This window comes from Oncorhynchus kisutch, unplaced genomic scaffold (assembly GCF_002021735.2).
Source record: "Oncorhynchus kisutch isolate 150728-3 unplaced genomic scaffold, Okis_V2 Okis06b-Okis10b_hom, whole genome shotgun sequence".
Taxonomy (NCBI): domain Eukaryota; kingdom Metazoa; phylum Chordata; class Actinopteri; order Salmoniformes; family Salmonidae; genus Oncorhynchus; species Oncorhynchus kisutch.
The window spans coordinates 1203029-1224553 of record NW_022261983.1 but is presented as its reverse complement, the minus strand read 5'-3'; the positions used below and the strand labels follow the sequence as shown (position 1 = coordinate 1224553).

Below are 21525 nucleotides of genomic sequence, written 5' to 3'. Positions count from 1 at the left end.
CAAGAGGAGTCTGAATGGAGTTGTGTGGCGGTATGAAGGACAACGGAGGCTCTCTGTGCCAGGTAGAGCAGCTGCCCTACCCCTGTGTCCCCCTGCCTGACCCAGGAAGTGCTGGGTGCCGTATACAGGCTAATAGACACCTCCACAACCACCACCTCAACCATCAGCTCCAGTCCTGGGTGAGCCGACCAGCCCCAGACCTAACCTCAACCCCAACTCCAGCCTCCCGACACAGGGCCAATGGGGTGGTGGGTGCCTGGTGCAGCAGCCCAGAGTGTCCAGCCTCCCGCCTGGATGAAGTGACTGATCAGGCCTTGAGAGGGGCAGGGATGGGGACAGGCAGGGTGCTGGTGACCGGGGGAGCAGGGTATTTCGGGTTGAGGCTGGGGAGAGCTCTGGTCAGCCAGGGAGTGTCTGTGGTGCTGCTGGATCTTCACAAGCCACAGTGGGATACTCCAGACGGTACTGTCTTCCATCAGGTAGGTAGAGTAGACGCACTAGTCACTTCGGGGCAAATCCTAACTTTCAAATGTTTACTTAGTATCTCACTGTCATCAATGCTTGACAAAGTTAAAGTTAAGATTCATCCCCGGGGTATGTAACTCCAGTCCTGCATTTCCCAGGGTTTTGTTGCTTTCCTTTTGTTCAGTGGTGGAAAAAGTACTAATTTTTCATACTTGAGTAAAAGTAAAGATACCTTAATAGAAAATAGCTCAAGTAAAAGTGAAAGTCACTCAGTAAAATACTACTGAGTAAAAGTCTAAAAGTATTTGGTTTTAAATGTACTTAAGTATCAAAAGTAAATGGAACTGCTAAAATGTACTTAAGTCTCAAAAGTAAAAGTACAAACTATTTCAAATTCCGTATATTAAGCAAACCAGATGGCACAATTAAATATATATATATATATATATATATATATATATATATATATATTATTTTTTATTTTTTTGACCGATAGCCAGGGTCATACTCCTACACTCAGAAATAATTTTCAAATGAAGCATTTGTGTTTAGTTAGTCCGCCAGATCAGCGGCAGTAGGGATGACCAGGGATGTTCTCTTGATAAGTGTGTGAATTGGGACCATTTTTCTATCAAAATGTAATGAGTACTTTTGGGTGTCAGGGAAAAAGTATGGAGTAAAAAGTACATTATTTTCTTTAGGAACGTAGTGAAGTAAAAGTACAAATTTGCCAAAATATTAATAGTAAAGTACAGATCCCCAATAAACAACTGAAGTAGTACTTAAGTTATTTTACTTAAGAACTTTACACCACTGCTTTTGTTTTTGATCATTGTACCTAAATGATTACTAGTTTGAAATTCCCCCACTTGGTTTGTTAAGATTGTAATTGAAAAAGTAAAGAGAGAGAACACTGTATGTTATCAGGGGGATACATTGAAATTCAAGTGTCTTTAGTGTAGTATTTCTCCTCATATACCCCAGGGTAGACGGGGCTAATAAGGTTGGGTATACATGGCTCAGGTATAAAGACACAGGTAAGTGATCTAGTTGAGGTTGCCAGGTGTTGACTAGGACAGAAGGAGGCCGGGGCTCTGATTCAGGTTTCAGGTGCAGCCTTCATGGCACTTTAACTTAATTGTACTTACTAATCATTGGCTAATATATGGACATACCATGTACTATATGTTCAAGCTGTCATCTTACCCAGCAAGATAGTTCACCGTGAAAAGACGCCGGAGAGTTCCATAGCAGGAACTGGATGAATTATGTCAAATGTTTCCTCACATTACTGACACTTTAATATCAGAGCCGCTCTTTCTAATATGAATACAACAAAGGCTTGACTATTTCTAACATGAGACAGTTAAATCCGATGGTTTATCGTACTGTTATATTACATACTGTATAACAGTGAAGTACAGTCATAGGGTAGAGGAAAAAACACATCATATCATTGTCTTTCATAACACTGATTTTGTCCCCTTGCAGAGTGACATCCGGGACTATGATTCTCTGTATAAGATCTGTGAGGGGGTCGACTGTATATTCCACACCGCTTCCTATGGGATGTCAGGCCCAGAACAGGTGAGTTCCTGAACAGATGGAGGGTAGAATTTAACCCTTCTACTTTCTTTATTCATTTAGCTGACTGGGAATGTAAACAATTCAAAGACCATCACTCATAGTCGCTGGTCTCCTGTAACACTGTTCCAAGAATAAAGTACAGAGTAAATCTTTTGTCTTAAATGCAACGACTTGAGTGGCGTGTGACAGAGTCTGTCTATGGGTTCCAGAGTAGGATAAATTGGGCAAAGTGCTCTTATTCTCCATGGACTTTACGGTGTCCCAAAACGTTTTGGAATTAGTGCTACAGGATACAAATGTCTGTTTGAAACTAACTGACTGTGTATATTGGTTCCTGACTTCCCTGAAAAGTTGCATATCCCGGGGGCTATTCGATGCTTATGCAGAACGCCACAGGATGTTTTTGTGCTGGTCAAGGGCAGTCAAGTCTGGGGTGAACCAAGGGCTATATCTGTTCTTAGTTCTACATTTTTTGAATGGGGCATGCTTATTTAAGATGGTGAGGGAAGCACTTTTGAAGAGCGACCAGGCATCCCTCTACTGACGGGATGAGGTCAATATCCTTCCAGGATTCCCGGGCCAGGTCGATTAGAAAGGCCTGCTTGCTGAAGTGTTTTAGGGAGCATTTGACAGTGATGATGGGTGGTCGTTTGACTGCAGACCCATTACGGACGCAGGCAATGAGGCAGTGATTGCTCCGATCCTGGTTGAAGACAGCAAAGGTGTATTTAGAGGGCAAGTTGGTCAGGATGATATCTAAGAGGGTGCCCGTGGTTCCGGATTTAGGGTTACACATTAGTTACACATTACACATTAGTTCCCACACAAACCGTGTTAAAAGTTATTCTGTTCTGTGTCTCACAGCTGAGGAAAGAGCAGGTGGAGTCGGTCAATGTCGGAGGGACGAACAACGTCATTAATGGTAACAAGCTCCACTCCCTCCTCCCCGCCTTCCTCCACCCCTTCCTTCCCTACCTCTTCCCCTCCTTTCTTCCCTACCTCCTCTCCTACTTCCTCCTCTCCTTCTTCCTCCCCTCACTCCTCCCCTCCTTCCTCCCCTCCCTCCTCCTCTCCCTCTTCCCCTCCCTCCCTCCTCACCTCACTCTTCAACTATTGTCACACTCATCAGCTTCCCCTCTCCCACAGACAGGTAGACCATTTCTTAGATTAACAACACATTCATTACATTACATACAGTATTATCTTTGCACAGCATACTGTATGTAAATACCTTTTCATAGGCACAAGAGGTCCTAGGAGGTGGACATTTTTGGCCCTCCTTCGCAAAAATGTGTAAACGTTTGACCCCTATGATGAAATAGTGAAAGAGACCTGTTGAAGGGCTTCTAATGGGGTGCAGTGTAACAGTACAGCCATATATGAGGAGCCATAAAATGCCTGCTAAATGTAGTTGGAGGTGGTGTAGAACAGTCTCCTTGTCCAAGACCTACTGACTTGTGTTAACTCCCAGAGCTAGTGACTAGGCTTGAGCTCAGTGGGCTAATAGGCTTTTGAGTCATGACCCAGGTTTAGAAAATGAAATAAACTCCTAAATAAAAATGTGTTGTCAGTTAAATGACTTGGCCCAATGATAACCCTGTCTGTGTGTGTGTCTGCTCGTTTCAGTGTGTGTGGAGAAGGGCATCACCAGGCTGGTCTACACCAGTACGATCAACGTGACGTTTGCTGGAAAACCCATAGAGGAGGGCGACGAGGACTCATTGCCCTGTGTGCCCCTGGACATGGTGAGTAAGAACAGGATGTCCCAATGAGGAGCAGCTTTACTGTAGCCTGGGTAAACCAGACTGAATGATAGTGAGTGCAGCTTACTGTCTGCTTTACCCAGGCTGGCTTTACTGTGTCTATATAGAATACGTGTTTGCTCTGGGTTGATGGAAACACAACTTTTTTGATCTTTTTTCATAGTTTACTTTTCATGTGGTACATACATTTGGTTAAAGGAATGGGCACCTTTGCTATGTGATGTTTTACCTTGAGATTGAAGCTGACATGGTGTACATGACATCCAGAACCAGGCTGATAAAGGAAGCTCATGAATGTAATCTTCTCCCAGAGCTACTCCTTCCAGCTTACATGGCTGTGCATGACTGTATAAGTCCTGCATGAGTAGAGTTACACAGTTTAGGATAGCTTGGAGGCTCAAAGCCTGTCAACCTGACACTGGTGGGGTGTGTGTAAGAGAGAGTGAGTGTGTGTGGTGTGTATAGTATGGGTGTCACACATCTGACATGCATCTATCTTGCAACCCCTTCTGAAGGACATACAGGTAACTGCCCAAATAAAGGAAACAACAACATAAATGTATTAATTAATAGAGTGTTGAGCCACTCCGAGCCACCAGAACGGCTTCAATGCTCCTTGGAATAGATTCTACAAGTGTCTGGAACTAAATTGGAGGGATGGAACACCATTCTTCCACGAGAAATTCCAAATTTTGGTGTTTTGTTGATGGTGGTGGAAAACACTTGCCTGATGACTCAAACTGAATTCTTCCCCTGCTCTCATTCACTACATACTTCAGTCTGAGACTGCCATCAAAACAGCTCTGCATTTTTATACATGAGCCTAAGCATGATGTGACGTTAATAGCTTAATTAACTCAGGAAAGCTCCTGCTTTAAATATACTTTGTATCCCTCATTTACTCAAGTGTTTCCTTCATTCTGGCAGTTACCTGTACTTTCCTCAGCAGTAGCAGTAACAATGAATAGGTCCTCTGATGGCTTTGTCTTAGGAAATAATGAAACACATGGATTGATATGAATAGATATGATGTGTTCTGCTGTCCCAGCACATAGACCACTACTCCAGGACCAAATCTATCTCTGACCAGATGGTCCTAACAGCCAATGGACGCTCACTCAAAGGTAAGAGACCCTAGAAATAGAATGAAGATATACAGTATTAGATCTATTATTTTAATTCTGTGTCCATGGCAGAGACACTGTGACTTTGTCTGGCATGGTCTTGAGGTGATAGGATGGGGGCTACTTACAGCATCAAGACAGTGATGATATCCTCAAATGGAAATGGTCTGTTCAGGTCCTTGACATTGCCTTATGATTCTCAGTGTGTATGAATGTATGCTGTATGTTTCCACAGCCAAACTCTGTGTGTGTGTGTGTGTGTGTGTGTGTGTGTGTGTGTGTGTGTGTGTGTGTGTGTGTGTGTGTGTGTGTGTGTGTGTGTGTGTGTGTGTGTGTGTGTGTGTGTGTGTGTGTGTGTGTGTGTGTGTGTGTGTGTGTGTGTGTGGGCGTGTGCACGTGTGCTTGTGTGTATTTGTGAGTGAGTGAGGTTGGCTTGGAAACCAAGCTTTCCATGTGTGTGCAACCTAATCCAACTGGACCTGCTGACACCAGTTCAATTTAGAGCTGGAAAGCACAATGCCACTTGAGACTGGAGAGCAGTGTTCACCCGACACCGTTTTGCCTCAAGCAACACACACACAGGGATGTACTTACACACACAGAGACACACAGTTAGTAGCAGTAGTACCAGACATGCAGTACAGACTCTCGTCACAGACAGATGTCAGGTACATGCTTACTGTAAAACTGACAGTCAGAATCACAGGAGACATTGATACACACACAATGCTTCCATTAACATAAACCCATGTACAGTTCATCTCTCTCAAAGGTGTGTAGGAATTTTCTTACTGCGTTAGTGTGATGCCAGTGAGTACTTGATTAAATAGGTGTGATGCCTTCAGCCCCTCCTTGGGGGAAACCTAACCCCCTATCAATGACCACTTATTTATATATTAAATGAAGCTAGGAGCATGGCGCTATGTCATTATATATTAAACTAAGCTAGGAGCATGGCGCTATGTCATTATATATTAAACTAAGCTAGGAGCATGGCGCTATGTCATTACTGGACCATTCATGCATTTATTAAGACGGGATGTAGAGGAAATATATTAACACTGGAAGATGGGTTCAGGTTGAAGCAAAGGTTAGCATATTATATATGTTGATGAACTATTACTACTACTTACATACAGTATTACAGTAACCTACATACATTTGCATAGTACACTATCTTGCAGTTAAGTGGAATTTACATTTCTAGACTCACTTATAAGTAATTACACGGTGGAGTAACTCATTTGTAACAAACTTTCAGTGTTGCCAGATTCAGTTCATTATTCAATGCCATTATCTTCTTTAAAGGTGGGGGTCTCTTGCGGACCTGTGTTCTAAGACCCTCAGGCATCTACGGGCCAGAAGAGAGACGACACCTACACAGGGTTATGGTGAGTGTCCGCACACCTACCTACCACATAGAATCACAATGAAAAGAACTGAGACATCTCTACATTCCACCTGATTTGTCACTTTCCATCCAAGACGGCGGCACCATAGGGATAAATGTCTGTGTACTGTTTAATTGTGTGGGTGGCACAATAAAATGACAGCCCAGTCTCATTGCCCTTCTATCAGGTATAGAGGTTCTCTTAGGGTTTAGATCGGCTGGCAGAATGTGTACCTGGTGAGGATATATTATTAATGGACCCTCTTAAAGTATCCTGTTTCACGCCTCTCTCTCTCTCCCCTGGGGAGAATGAAGGGAAGGAATACTCTATGCTGGGCTGGGTTGAACAGGGCTCGGATGCTGCAGTTCCCGGTTCACTATAGGGAAAGCTGCTTAGAGGCCTTTTAATCTTTCTTCCCCTAATACAGTTGACCTCTCCCCGCACTCAATGTCAGACCATTGTACACACACGGACCCATGCATGCCTTGACACACGTACACAACCCCAAACACACTCACATGAGAACAGACATACTCTCAGCACAGCAATACAGTCTAACCTAGACTGTATCTGTATCTCTCTTGCTCTCTCTCGCTCTTGCTCTCTCTCTCGCTCTTGCTCTCTCTCGCTCTTGCTCTCTCTCGCTCTTGCTCTCTCTCTCGCTCTTGCTCTCTCTCGCTCTTGCTCTCTCTCGCTCTTGCTCTCTCTCTCGCTCTTGCTCTCTCTTGCTCTTGCTCTCTCTCTCTCTCGCTCTTGCTCTCTCTCTTGCTCTTGCTCTCTCTCTCTCACTCTTGCTCTCTCTCGCTCTTGCTCTCTCTCTCGCTCTTGCTCTCTCTTGCTCTTGCTCTCTCTCTCTCGCTCTTGCTCTCTCTCTTGCTCTTGCTCTCTCTCTCTCGCTCTTGCTCTCTCTCTTGCTCTTGCTCTCTCTCTCTCTTGCTCTCTCTCTCGCTCTTGCTCTCTCTCGCTCTTGCTCTCTCTCTCGCTCTTGCTCTCTCTCTTGCTCTTGCTCTCTCTCTCGCTCTTGCTCTCTCTCTCTCTCTCTCGCTCTTGCTCTCTCTCTTGCTCTTGCTCTCTCTCTCGCTCTTGCTCTCTCTCTCTCTCTTGCTCTCTCTCTCGCTCTTGCTCTCTCTCGCTCTTGCTCTCTCTCTCGCTCTTGCTCTCTCTCTTGCTCTTGCTCTCTCTCTCGCTCTTGCTCTCTCTTGCTCTTGCTCTTGCTCTCTCGCTCTTGATCTCTCGCTCTCTCTCTCTCTCCCTCTCTCTCTCTCTCTCTCTCTTTCTTCACTTCTTCTTCTCTCTCTCCCCAGGTGAATGTGGAGCGCCGGTTGTTCAGTTTTAGCTTTGGAAACCGCCAGGCCAAGATGAACTGGGTCCATGTGGACAACCTGGTGTTGGCCCACATCCTGGCTGCTGAGAGCCTCACACCCAAGAGGAACTGTGTGGCTGTGAGTTTACTACTACTCACCATCTCCATGGATACCAATGATCGTTTCAGCACTTGTTTGTTCTACCTTCAAGTGGCATTTGTACACATTGTACATATTTAGGCCTGTGTGTGTTTGGGGTGGGGGTGTATACATAGTAATATCAACCTTTCTCCCTCAGAGTGGACAGGCCTACTTCATCAATGACGGGGAATCTGTCAACCTGTTTGAATGGTTAACACCACTGGTGAGTAACTATATATTCTTTGGGTGATTAACACATATAGTTTATCTTGTCTTGGTCTTTGATATCCCCTCTGTCTTTCCCCTCCTCTCTAGTTTGAGAAGCTGGGGTACAGCCGACCGTTGATACACTTGCCTGTCTCACTGGTCTATTCAGCAGGTAGGAGACACAAACGGGCACGCATTCACACACACACATATACGCACGCCCACACACAAATACCCACGCTGCTGTAACAGGACGCTGATCATGCCCAACACCAGCCACAATCTGTCAGGATACACACAGTTTCATACTTGCCAAACTGTTGTAATAGTACGCTGCTCATAGCTCAGACCTGCCATGCTGCTGTCTTCCCTCCTCATCTGAGGTGTGTATTTCACAGCCATTCTGATGGAATGTTTACACCTGGCTCTGAGGCCAATAGTGGAGATCCCTCTGCTCTTCACCAGAAATGAGGTAAGCGTACAGCTATGTATCTACAGTACCTATCTACTACTTACATACCTATCTATATGTACCTGCCTGCCTGGCTGCCTACCTGCCTACCTACCTACCTTCATAGCGCTTTCTACACCTAACCCCTCTACTCACTTCCCATTTTTACTCTGCCTTTTTACCCATTCTTCTTCTTTCCTCCTTTCTCCCTTCTCAGTTTTACATTGCAGCCAAGCACTGATGTGAGGACCAACCTGCCTCACCACACTTGCAAGAAAACGTTGTTGAGAAATATACCATGTTTTCCAGTGTTACATATTCAGTGTATTAATTAAGTGTAACAGTCTCTTTCCTGTCACATACTTGATACAAAGAGCAAACTCACAGAAGGGAGAACATTTTGAATTTACTTAGACCTTTCACTCTGTGTGAGTTCTAAAGTTCTGAAGTTATTGCATTCTGGGTCATGATGACATGTCTCAGTCAGTGTAGAACCCCACTGGGCCACGGTGGCAGGGTCGTTCCACAAAATGAGTACCTTTGATATTTTAAGTAGAAATTGTGCACAAATTTGAAAGCCATGAAGTGCCCTTCAATATAGACCACGTGGAATATTCAATAAATCAGATTAATTTTTTTGAATAAAGACTTACTGAAAGTGTTACAATTCTGCATTTGGACATGTCCCTCTTTGCATCCTCTGTGACTTCTAGGAATATTTTAACACAATTAGTCCCAACATTTATCCAAGTTTTCACCATCATTGTAAAGCCGTAGTTATTTTGTTGGTTTGACAAAGTCATTTCTGAAGATGATTATTTATTCATGTGAATATTGATCCATTTTAAGGTTAAAAATAAATCCTGGCCCCAATTTTAAGGCCAACCCTGTTACGTGAACTGAACTCTCATTTTAATATGATGAAACAATTCATTGAAACAAAAACTTTTTTTAAAGAAACGTTGAACATCTAATAGTCAAATCATAGTGTAAAATCAGGTAAGCTGGTTCTACCCTTTTTATGACGACACAGGATATGACCCAGATGCAGACACGGGGGGAGGATAGTACAGATAATTTATTAGGAGCACGGGGTAGGCAAATGGCAGGTCGAGGGCAGGCTGAGGTTCGTGATCAAGTCAGAGTCCGGCGGGTACATCACGGTAGGCAGACTCGGGGTCAGGGCAGGCAGAATGGTCAGAACCGGGAAGATCTAGAAAATATAACTAGAGAAACAGGAAGGCTGGTAAGACCTGACAAGACAAGATGAACTGGCAACAGACAAACAGAGAACACAGGTATAAATACACAGGGGATAATGGGAAGATGGGCAACATCTACACAACAGGTGTAGGCCTGATCACTGACAACGATGAGATGGCCTATAGGGAGGAGATCAGAGACCTGACCGTGTGGTGCAAGGACAACAACCTCTCCCTCAATGTGATCAAGACAAAGAAGATAATTGTGGATACAGGAAAAGGAGTACAGAGTACGCCCCCATTCTCATCGACGGGGCTGCAGTGGAGCAAGTTGAGAGCTTAAATATCCTTGGTGTCCACATCACCAACAAACTAACATGGTCCAAACACATCAAGACAGTCGTGATGAGGGCACGTCAAAACCTATTCCCCCTCAGGAGACTGAAGAAATTTGGCATGGGTCCTCAGATCCTCGAAAGGTTTTACAGCTGCACCATTGAGAGCATCCTGTTGGGTTGCATCACTGTCTGGTATGGTAGTGCATACGGCCCAGTACATTACCAGGCCCAAGCTTCCTGCCATCCAGGACCTCTATACCAGTAGGTGTCAGAGAAAGGCCCTAAAAACAGTTCAAGACTCCAGCCACCCTAGTCATAGACTGTTCTCTCTGCTACCGCACGGCAAGCGGTACCGGAGCGCCAAGTCAAGGTCCAAGAGGCTTCTAAAGAGCTTCTACCCCCAAGCCATAAGACTCCTGAACAGCTAATCAAATGGCTACCCAGACTCTTTGCATCACCCCCCCTCTTATACGCTGCTGCTACTCTTTGTTATTATCTATGCATAGTCACTTTAAAAGCTCTACCTACATGTACATATTACCTCAATTACCTCAACACCGGTGCCCCTGCACATTGACTCTGTACCAGTACCCCCTGTATATAGCCCCGCTATTGTTATTTACTGCTGCTATTTAATTGTTTTTTTTTTGGTATTTTCTTAAAACTGCATTGTTGGTTAATTAAGGGCTACACCTGTTGTAAGTAAGAATTTCACTGTAAGGTCTACACCTGTTGTATTCGGGGCATGTGACAAATTAAATTTGATCTGGAGGTGGGTGGAGACAAGCACAAAGACAGGTGAAACAGATCCAGGTGTGAGACTTTTTGGCCATTTTCTGGTGTTTTGTGGTGGAATACTGAGCAGGTTGAGCATTAGTAATACGTCAACCTTGTTACCAATAGATAGACAGGCTAGAAATGTTTTAACAAATAAAAAATGGTGTAACTTGCATTCAATTCCCCTCCCTGTTCAAGCTTCCATGATGAGACCATTGAGATGCAGTTGAAAAAAGTTGATCTGTTACTGCAAACAGCAATAACTGCCCAGAATGTATAGGCCCCCTCCTTCTTACCTTGTTCTGTGTAGCTCAGTTGGTAGAGCATGGTGGTTGCAATGTCAGGGTTGTGTGTTTGATACCCACGGGAGACCAGTATGAAAATGTATCCACTCACTACTGTAAGTTGCTCTGGATAAGAGTGTCTGCTAAGTGACTAAAATGTAGATGTTCCCTCTCTTTCATGGATATGATTGGACTGGAAATGGCTTATGTCAAACTGACCTGGGGTCAAATACATGTGTATTTGAATATCTGGTATTTAAAATACTTTTTCTGAGTATTTTAGTATTTAAGGTCACAGTTATGAAAACAGGACACTAAAGAGGCCTTTCTACTGACTCTGAAAAACACCAAAAGAAAGATGCCCAGAGTCCCTGCTCATCTGCGGGAATGTGGCATAGGCATGCTGCAAGGAGGCATGAGGACTGCAGATGTGGCCTGGGCAATAAATTGCAATGTCCGTACAGCGCTACAGGGAGATGGACAGCTGATCATCCTTGCAGTGGAAGACCATGTGTAACAACACCTGCACACGATCGGTACATCCAAACATCACACCTGCGGGACAGGTACAGGATGGCAACAACAACTGCCCGAGTTACACCAGGAACGCACAATCCCTCCATCAGTGCTCACTGTCCGCAATAGGCTGAGAGAGGCTAGACTGAGGGCTTGTAGGCCTGTTGCAAGGCAGGTCCTCACCAGACATCACCTGCAACAACTTTGCCTATGGGCACAAACCCACAATCGCTGGACCAGACAGGACTGGCAAAAAGTGTTCTTCACTGACGAGTCGCGGTTTTGTCTCACCAGGGGTGATGGTCGGATTCACATTTATCGTCGAAGGAATGAGCGTTACACCGAGGCCTGTACTCTGGAGCGGATCTATTTGGAGGTGGAGGGTCAGTCATGGTCTGGGGCGATATGTCACAACACAGACTGAGCTTGTCGTCATTGCAGGAAATCTCACCGCTGTGCGTTACAGGGAAGACATCCTCCTCCCTCATATGGTACCCCTCCTGCAGGATTATCCTGACATGACCCTCCAGCATGACAATGCCACCAGCCATACTGCTCATTCTGTGCGTGATTTCCTGCAAGACCGGAATGTCAGTGTTCTGCCATGGCCAGCAATGAGCCCGGATCTCAATCCCATTGAGCACGTCTGGGACCTGTTGGATCGGAGGGTGACGGCTAGGGCTGTTCCCCCCCAGAAATGTCTGGGAACTTGCAGGTGCCTTGCTGGAAGAGTGGGGTAACATCTCACAGCAAGAACTGACAAATCTGGTGCAGTCCATGAGGAGGGGATGACTGTTACTTTAGATTTTGACACCCCCTTTGTTCAGGGACACATTATTCCATTTCCATTTCCATGTCTCAGTTGTTGAATCTTGTTATGTTCATACAAATATTTACACATGTTAAGTTTGCTGAAAATAAACACAGTTGACAGTGAGAGGATGTTTCTTTTTTTGCTGAGTTTATTTTAAAAGATTTTCAAATACTATTTTTCAAATACCTGAGTTAAAAGCATGGGAGTGTATTTGAGTCAGTGTATTTAAATGTTTTGTATACTTTCCAAGTGTACACTGAGTGTACAAAACATTAGGAACACCTGCTCTTCCATGACATTGGCTGACCAGGGGAATGCTATGAAATCTTATTGATCTCACAATCAGTGCTGATGAAGGGGAGGAGACAGGTTAAAGAAGGATGTTTATACCTTAAGATAGGTGAGACATGTATTGTGTATGTATGCCGTTCAGAGGGTGACTGGGCAAGACAAAAGAAAATTTGGGGTATGGTAGTAGGTGCTAGCCGCACCGATTTAAGTGTGTCAAGAACTGCAACACTGTTTGGGTTTTTCACGCTCAACAGTTTCATGTGTGTACCAAGAATGGTCCATCACCCAAAGGACAGCGAGCCAACTTGACACAACTGTGGGAAGCATTGGAGTCAACATAGGCCAGCATTGCTGTGGAACGCTTTCAACACCTTGTAGCGTCCATGCCCCGATGATATGAGGCTGTTCTGAGGGCATAAGGGCAATAATTGTTTTATACACTTGTGAACTTTCAAATGCATTAAAATATTGAATGACTTGTATTTTCAAATGAAATATATCTGAATACTTACTTCAAATGTATGTGAAAGTAATTAAGATAGTTGAAATAGTATTTGAACCCAGGTCTGATGTCACACATCTCCGACCTTTCAAGGTCCGTAAAAGGAGGTAGAATTTTTTTGGGGGGGAATGTAAAGCAGCCATACTGATGGCAGAAGTATTGCATACATTCTGCCCTGGCACTGAGGAGGGCCGAGGAGCTGTTTGTAGTAGGAGCTGCTATCTGTCGTACCCAAGAAGGTATTACTTCATGAATGTGTGATGAGACAGAAACCAAAGCCGTGCCCACGGGGCTGCTGGTCCAGGAGCTACTTCAGTCAGACATTCTGGCGGCTGCCACCGGGAGATCGATAATTGTCCTGTGAATAAAATATTAGCCCGTTGTGTGTATTTCTCCTGGAAGGGTGGGATGGAGTAGGGAGAAGTTGCCCCATAATCATTGATCCAGGGTCAGACATTATTTTACTCCTCATAGGATTGTCTATGACTTACAGTAAGGTAATCCTAGATCTGTGGTTAGAGCCAACATCTACCCCAATTGACTGGGTCAGGAAGTTCAACACTGGGGACACAGGAACTGACCTCATTGCAGGCTCAACTCCAACTAGTTCCCTTGCTTTAGGGTTATCTCCTAACCTGAACCATTACTGGACAACATCACTACTCTGCTCAACGGTGGTCCGTCAGAGACAGACAGGTGTACAGAGAGACATACATGCTAAGTCTCTAAAGGGTAAATCCATTTGAATTCAATCGCTGTTGTTTTAAACACAACTTTCCAGACATGTTTGCCCATGGACGAAGTGGTCAGAAAGTGACTTTTTAGACATGAATACCAAAACATTCAAAAGATCCACTACATGACCAAAAGTAACATTCCAAAGGTGTTCAATGGGGTTGAGGTCAGAGCTCTGTGCAGGCCAGTCGGGTTCTTCCTCACCGATCTTGACAAACAATTTCTGTATGGACCTCGCTTTGTGCATGGGGGCATTGTCATGCTGAAACAGGAAAGGGCCTTCCCCAAACCGTTGCCACAAAGTTGGAAGCTATAGTTTTAAGATTTCCCTTCACTGGAACTAAGTGGCCTAAGCACAAACCATGAAAAACAGCCCCAGACCGTTATTCCTCCTCCACCAAACGTTACAGTTGACACTATGCATTGGGGCAGGTAGCGTTCTCCTGGCATTCATCAAACACAGATTTGTCCTTTGGACTGTCAGATGGTGAAGTGTGATTCATCACTCCAGAGAACACGTTTCAACTGCTCCAGAGTCCATTGGCAGCGAGCTTTACACCACTCCAGCCGTCTCTTGGCATTGTGCATGGTGATCTTAGGCTTGTGTGCGGCTGCTTGGGCCATGGAAACCCATTTCATGAAGCTCCAGACGAATAGTTATTGTGCTGACATTGCTTCCAGAGACAGTTTGGAACTCGGTAGTGAGTGTTGCAACCGAGGACAGAAGATTTATATGCGCTACACACTTCAGCACTCGGCAGTACCGTTTGGTGAGCTTTTGTGGCCTACCACTTTGTGGCTGAGCCGTTGTTGCTCCTAGACGTTTCCACTTCACAATAACAGCACTTACAGTTCTTGCAGGGAATAAACTTGACGAACTGATTTATTGGAAAGGTGGCATCCTATGATGATGCAACGTTGAAAGTCAATGAGCTCTTCAGTAAGGCCATTCTACTGCCAATATTTGTCTATGGAGATTGCATGGCTGTATGTTGAATTGTATACACCTGTCAGCAACAGGTGTGGCTGAAATAACCAAATCCACTAATTTGAAGGGGTGTCCACATACCTTTGTATATATAGTGTAAAAGTGTTCAAGGTTAAGCATACCCCACCATACCATGAGACATCCATGTCTTCATCACTGGAAAAGATAAACGGTTGAGATTGATATTATTTAAAAGCTTAAAAGCTTTCAGGTTCAAAAAGTCTCTTTCTGAGAACTTGTATGGAAGGCAAATATGTATGGAAGGTTTTGTTCACATCAAAAGGGGTGCTGTCAAAAAGTGAATTCAAATGGATTTACCCCAGCGAGACAATAGGAAACTTGTTGAATCTCTGTGTTACACTGAGCCACCGGGTTTGTCTGAGAGCTTCTGTCACTACAGGTATTTTCCATGCTGACATCGTATCCTCTGTGCAGTAAGGGGATATAGGCACCAGCGAGACATCCTTCACACAGGGGGCAGGATGTTGGTAAACTGAGGTTATTCAAAGACATTAGCATGGAGTCAAACTCCCTTGAAGCTCCAGAGCTCCTAACTTGTCTCCCAGGCTGTACTGAGAGCTATGCCCATCTCAGAGCACCCTGATTGGGCAAGAGTGAAGGAGTGCTGTTGAGTTTGTTAAGCTGCCTTCGTGGCAAAGAGGTGGGGGCGAGAGACAGGGGCACAGTACAGACCACTAACACTCTTCTCCTTAACAGCTTGTTTAACTCTTTTTCCTTTAACTGGGTGTTGGGTGCCAGTCTGTTTCTGCTTTAACCAACGGGTCAAGTCTTAACAACAAAGACAATTAACTTGGTTGAATGCAGAGACAGTCAGGTACCTGGCAACCATTTCCCTGAATCTTTTCTGCATCCTCCTAGGTGAGGAACATTGCAGTGAGCCACACCTTCAAGATCGAGAAGGCCCGTCGAGACCTGGGCTACTGCCCCAGACGCTACAGCCTGGGGGACTCAGTGGACCAGTACATACGGTCCCGACCATCCCGCTCCAGGCCCTCCCCCCTAGGCCCCTCTCGGACTGTTCCCCTGCTCCTGGTCCTCCTGCTGCTGTTGGGGTTCAGCCTGGCTGTCCTCCTACTTTGCTCCTGGCTCTGGGATCACTAGGTAGCTACTGTGGCTAAAACTTAAGTAACAGCCCACTAAGACCCAACCCAAATCAAACACAGCTAATACACTCACTAATACGTTTTATTTGTTAGCTGCCTTTCTGGACACCTATGGTCTTGGCCTTACATCAAGCTAAAAGCAATGATAAAAAGCATGCATAGTGTACATCTAGATACACATAGAAGACCACATGAATATACCACATACTGTTGACCTAATGCTAGCAACTCCGCCCTTCTATAATGTTTATCATGGTATATCATGTTATCATACAGTTGACTAAGGCTGTAGATGGATGATTATCAAATGTATAGTATGTAGAATATTTGAAATAATATGGTGCTTTGTTCAAACCCTATTGCCTTCCATAGGGCGGAGTATATCATATATCTGGGTTTGTTTTCTTGAGAAAGAGGTTCTAATATATTGAACCAGAGAATCATAATGTGAATACAGTACAGTACAGTACAGACTTAAAAAGTACTACATGGTATGACTTTCTGTAAATTTAGAAATGTAACATTTTATTGGACTGAAGTGAAAACTGAAGTTTTAGTAAAAAGGATTCTTCTTTGCATTGATGTTTATATACTGTATATATATATATATACAGTCCCAGTCAAACGTTTAGACACACCTACTCATTCAAGGGTTTTTCTTTATTTTTACTATTTTTTACATTGTACAATAATAGCGAAGACATCAAAACTATGAAATATCACATATGGAGATCAACCAAATTGAGAAGACTGCTGTGTCTTTGTGAAACGCAGAGTAGGTGAATGGATGATCTCCGCATGTGTGGTTCCCACCATGAAGCATGGAGGAGGAGGTGTGAGGGTGTGGGGGTGCTTTGCTGGTGACAATGTCTGTGATTAATTTAGAATTTAATGCACACTTAACCAGCATGGCTACCACAGCACTCTGCAGCGATACGCCATCCCATCTGGCTTGTGCGTAGTGGGACTATCATTTGTTTTTCAACAGGACAATGACCTAACACACTTCCAGGCTGTGTAAGGGCTATTTAACCAAGAAGGAAAGTGATGGAGTGTGGCATCAGATGACCTGGCCTCTACAATCCCCCGACCTCAACCAATTTGAGATGGTTTGGTTTGGGATGAGTCGGACCGCAGAGTGTAGGAAAAGCAGCCAACAAGTGCTCAGATGTTGGAAAAGCATTCCAGGTGAAGCTGATTGAGAGAACGCCAGGACTGTGCAAAGCTGTCATCAAGGCAAATGGTGGCTACTTTGAAGAATCTCAAATATAAAATGTATTTTGATTTGTTTAGCACTTTTATGGTAACTACATGATTCCATGTGTTATTTCATAGTTCTGATGTCTTCACTATTATTATACAATGTAGAACATATTAAAAATAATGAAAAATAAAGAACAACACTTGAATGAGTAGGTGTGTCCAAACTTTTGACTGGTGCTGTATATATATATATAAATATGTTGATTGTCATTCATAATAATGCATGCCACCCCCCTCATCTTCTCTGGTGAGGGATTTGTTGTGATTCACATTTAGTCTGTAGGATTAAATCAACCAGTCATAGTCATTTTATAAGCTTTTGGGAAAAAGAGAAAGCCTTTCTATGTTGAATGCCAATTACTATTTTGTATTAAGAATAGTTTTTATGTTTATGGTGTGTATCTGAGAAATATTTAATTGCTCCCAGTGCTCTTCCATTTTTCTTCAATTCAAATATTGCAATATGAAACAGTTATTAAATAATATGTTTTGCTGAATGACATGAACGGAATAAAGCCTTACTAAACACAACTGTTTGTCGTTTTGTGACAATGGGACAGAAAGTCATAGAATCTAATTTTTAACCTAACCCTAACCTTAACCCGTACCGTGACCACACTGCTAACCCTAATGCATAAACCTAACCTTAAATTAAGACCAAAAATATATATTTGTTTAATGAATTTTTTACAAGTGGTGGAAAAATTACTCAATTGTCATACTTGAGTAAAAGTAAAGATACCTAGTAAAATACAACTTGAGTAAAAGTCTTAAAGGGTTTTGTTTTAAATATACTTAAGTATCAAAAGTAAAAGTACAATCCATTTCTAATTCCTTACATTAATTAAAGCAGATGGCACCATTTTCTTAAAAAAAAGAAATCTTTATTTTTTTATTTTCTTTTTCTTCTTTAATTAACCAGGTAAGCTAGTTGAGAACAAGTTCTCATTTACAACTGCGACCTGGCCAAGATAAATCAAAGCACTGCAACAGAAACATCAATGCCGAGTTACACATGGAATAAACAAGCGTACAGTCAATAACATAATAGAAGAAAAGAAAGTCTATATACAGTGTGTGCAAATGGATTGGGTGGGCTATTTACAGATGGACTGTGTACAGCTGCAGCGATCGGTTAGCTGCTCAGATAGCTGAAGTTTAAAGTTAGTGAGGGAAATGTAAGTCTCCAGCTTCAGCGATTTTTGCAATTCGTTGCAGTCACTGGCAGCAGAGAACTGGAAGGAAAGGCGGCCAAAGGAGGTGTTGGCTTTGGGGATGACCAGCGAGATATACCTGCTGGAGCACGTGCTACGGGTGGGTGTTGTTATCGTGATCAGTGAGCTGAGATAAGGCAGAGCTTTACCTACCATAGACTTATAGATGACCTGGAGCCAGTGGGTCTGGCGACGAATATGTAGCGAGGGCCAGCTGACTAGAGCATACAGGTCGCAGTGGTTGGTGGTATAAGGCGCTTTGGTAACAAAACGGATGGCACTGTGATAGACTACATCCAATTTGCTAATTAGAGTATTGGAAGCTATTTTGTAGATGACATCGCCGAAGTCGAGGATCGGTAGGATGGTCAGTTTTACTAGGGTAAGTTTGGTGGCGTGAGTGAAGGAGGCTTAGTTGCGAAATAGAAAGCCAATTCTAGATTTGGTTTTGGATTGGAGATGTTTGATATGAGACTGGAAGGAGAGTTTACAGTCTAGCCAGACACCTAGGTATTTGTAGTTGTCCACGTATTCTAGGTCAGAACCGTCCAGAGTAGTGATGCTAGTCGGGCTGGCGGGTGGGTGTGGGCAGCAAACGGTTGAAAGCATGAATTTGGTTTTACTGCCGTTTAAGAGAAGTTGGAGGCCACGGAAGGAGTGTTGTATGGCATTGAAGCTCGTTTGGAGGTTAGTTAACACAGTGTCCAAAGAAAGGCCAGATGTATACAGAATGGTGTCTTCTGCGTAGAGATGGATCAGGGAATCACCCGCAACAAGAGCGACATCGTTGATATATACAGAGAAAAGAGATGGCCCGGGAATTGAACCCTGTGGTACCCCCATAGAGACTGCCAGAGGTCCAACAGGACAACAGGCCCTCCGATTTGACACACTGAACTCTGTCTGAGAAGTAGTTGATGAACCAGGCGAGACAGTCATTTGAGAAACCAAGGCTATTGAGTCTGCCGATAAGAATACGGTGATTGACAGAGTCGAAAGCTATGGCCAGGTCGGTGGAGACAGCTGCACAGTACTGTCTTTTATCGATGGCGGTTATGATATCGTTTAGTACCTTGAGCTTGACTGAGGTGCACCCATGACCAGCTCGGAAACCGGATTGCACAGTGGAAAAGGTACGTTGGGATTCGAAATGGTCAGTGATCTGTTTATTAACTTGGCTTTCGAAGACTTTAGAAAGGCAGAGCGGGATGGATATAAGTCTATAACAGTTTAGGTCTAGAGTGTCACCCCCTTTGAAGAGGGGGATGACCGCTGCAGCTTTCCAATCTTTGGGGATCTCGGGACGATACGACAGAGAGTTTGAACAGACTGGTATAAGGGGTTGCAACAATGGCAGTGGATAATTTTAGAAAGAGAGGGTCCAGATGGTCTAGCCCAGCTGATTTGCACGGGTCCAGGTTTTGCAGCTCTTTCAGAACATTTGCTATCTTGATTGGGGTGAAGGAGAAGCTGGGGAGGATTGGGCAAGTAGCTGCAAGGGGTGCGGAGCTGTTGGCCGGGGTTGGGGTAGCCAGGAGGAAAGCATGGCCAGCCGTAGAGAAATGCTTATTGAAATTTTAGATTATCATGGATTTATCAGTGGTGACCGTGTTACGTAGCTGTAGTGCAGTGGGCAGCTGGGAGGAGGTGCTCTTATTCTCCATGGACTTTACAGTGTCCCAAAATGTTTTGTAGTTAGAGCTACAGGATGCAAATTTCTGTTTGAAAAAGCTGGCCTTTGCTTTCCTGACTGACTGTGTGTATTGGTTCCTGACTTCCCTGAACAGTTGCATATCGCGGGACTATTCGATGCTATTGCAGTCCGCCACAGGATGTTTTTTTGCTGATCAAGGGCAGTAAGGTCTGGAGTGAACCAAGGGCTATATCTGTTCTTCATTCTACATTTTTTTGAATGGGGCATGCTTATTTAAGATGGTGAGGAAATTATTTTAAAGAACTACCAGACTGACGGGATGAGGTCAATATCCTTCCAGGATAACCGGGCCAGGTCTATTAAAAAGGCATGCTCGCAGAAGTGTTTGAGGGGTGGTCGTTTGACAACGGACCCATAGCGGATGCAGGCAATGAGGCAGTGATCGCTCAGATCCTGATTGAAAACAGCAGAGGTTTATTTGGAGGGGAAGTTGGTCAGGATAATATCTATGAGGGTGCCCATGTTTACGGATTTAGGGTTGTTCCTGGTGGTTACCTTGATAATTTGTGTGAGATTGAGGGCATCTATCTTAGATTGTAGGGCTACTGGGGTGTTAAGCATATCCCAGTTTAGGTCACCTAACAGAACAAACTCTGAAGACAGATGGGGGGCAATCAATTCACATATAGTGTCCAGGGCACAGCTGGGAGCTGAGGGGGGTCTATAACAGGCGGCAACAGTGAGAGACTTATTTCTGGAGAGATTAATGTTTTAAATTAGAAGCTCGAACTGTTTGGGCAAAGACCTGGAGAGTATGACAGAACTTTGCAAGCTATCTCTGCAGTAGATTACAACTCCTCCCCCTTTGGCAGTTCTATCTTGACGGAAAACGTTGTAGTTGGGTATGGAAATCTCAGAAATTTTGGTGGCCTTCCTCAGCCAGGATTCAGACACGGCAAGGACATCAGGGTTGGCGGAGTGTGCTAAAGCAGTGAGTAAAAAAACTTAGGGAGGAGGCTTCTGATGTTAACATGCATGAAACCAAGGCTTTTTCGATTACAGAAGTCAACAAATGACAGTGCCTGGGGACACGCAGGGCCTGGGTTAGCCTCCACATCACCCGAGGAACAGAGGAGGAGTAGGATGAGGGTACGGCTAAAGGCTAGCAAAACTGGTAGTCTAGGGCTTTGGGGACAGAGAATAAAAGGAGCAGATTTCTGGGTGTGGTAGAATAGATTCAGGGAATAATGTGCAGAGAGGCGTATGGTGAGGTGCGGGTACAGTGGAGGTTAGCCCAGGCACTGAGTGATGATAAGAAAGGTTGCATCTCTGGACACGCTGGTTATACTGTGTGTGGTCACTGCATGTGTGGGAGTTGGGACAAAGGAGG

General features: G+C 44.2%; 1 protein-coding gene across 1 annotated transcript; it reads left to right on the top strand.

Annotated features, from left to right (window-relative positions):
* Positions 1-32: 32 nt before the first annotated feature.
* sdr42e2 (short chain dehydrogenase/reductase family 42E, member 2) lies at positions 33-16041 on the top strand. The gene is made up of 11 exons (XM_020468986.2): positions 33-479; positions 1957-2052; positions 2917-2974; positions 3679-3797; positions 4864-4939; positions 6248-6330; positions 7635-7772; positions 7933-7998; positions 8091-8154; positions 8381-8454; positions 15760-16041. The coding sequence occupies exons 1-11, from the start codon at positions 33-35 to the stop codon at positions 16000-16002; spliced, it is 1464 nt and encodes a 487-aa protein (XP_020324575.1). The 3' UTR covers positions 16003-16041.
* The last annotated feature ends 5484 nt before the right edge of the window (positions 16042-21525 follow it).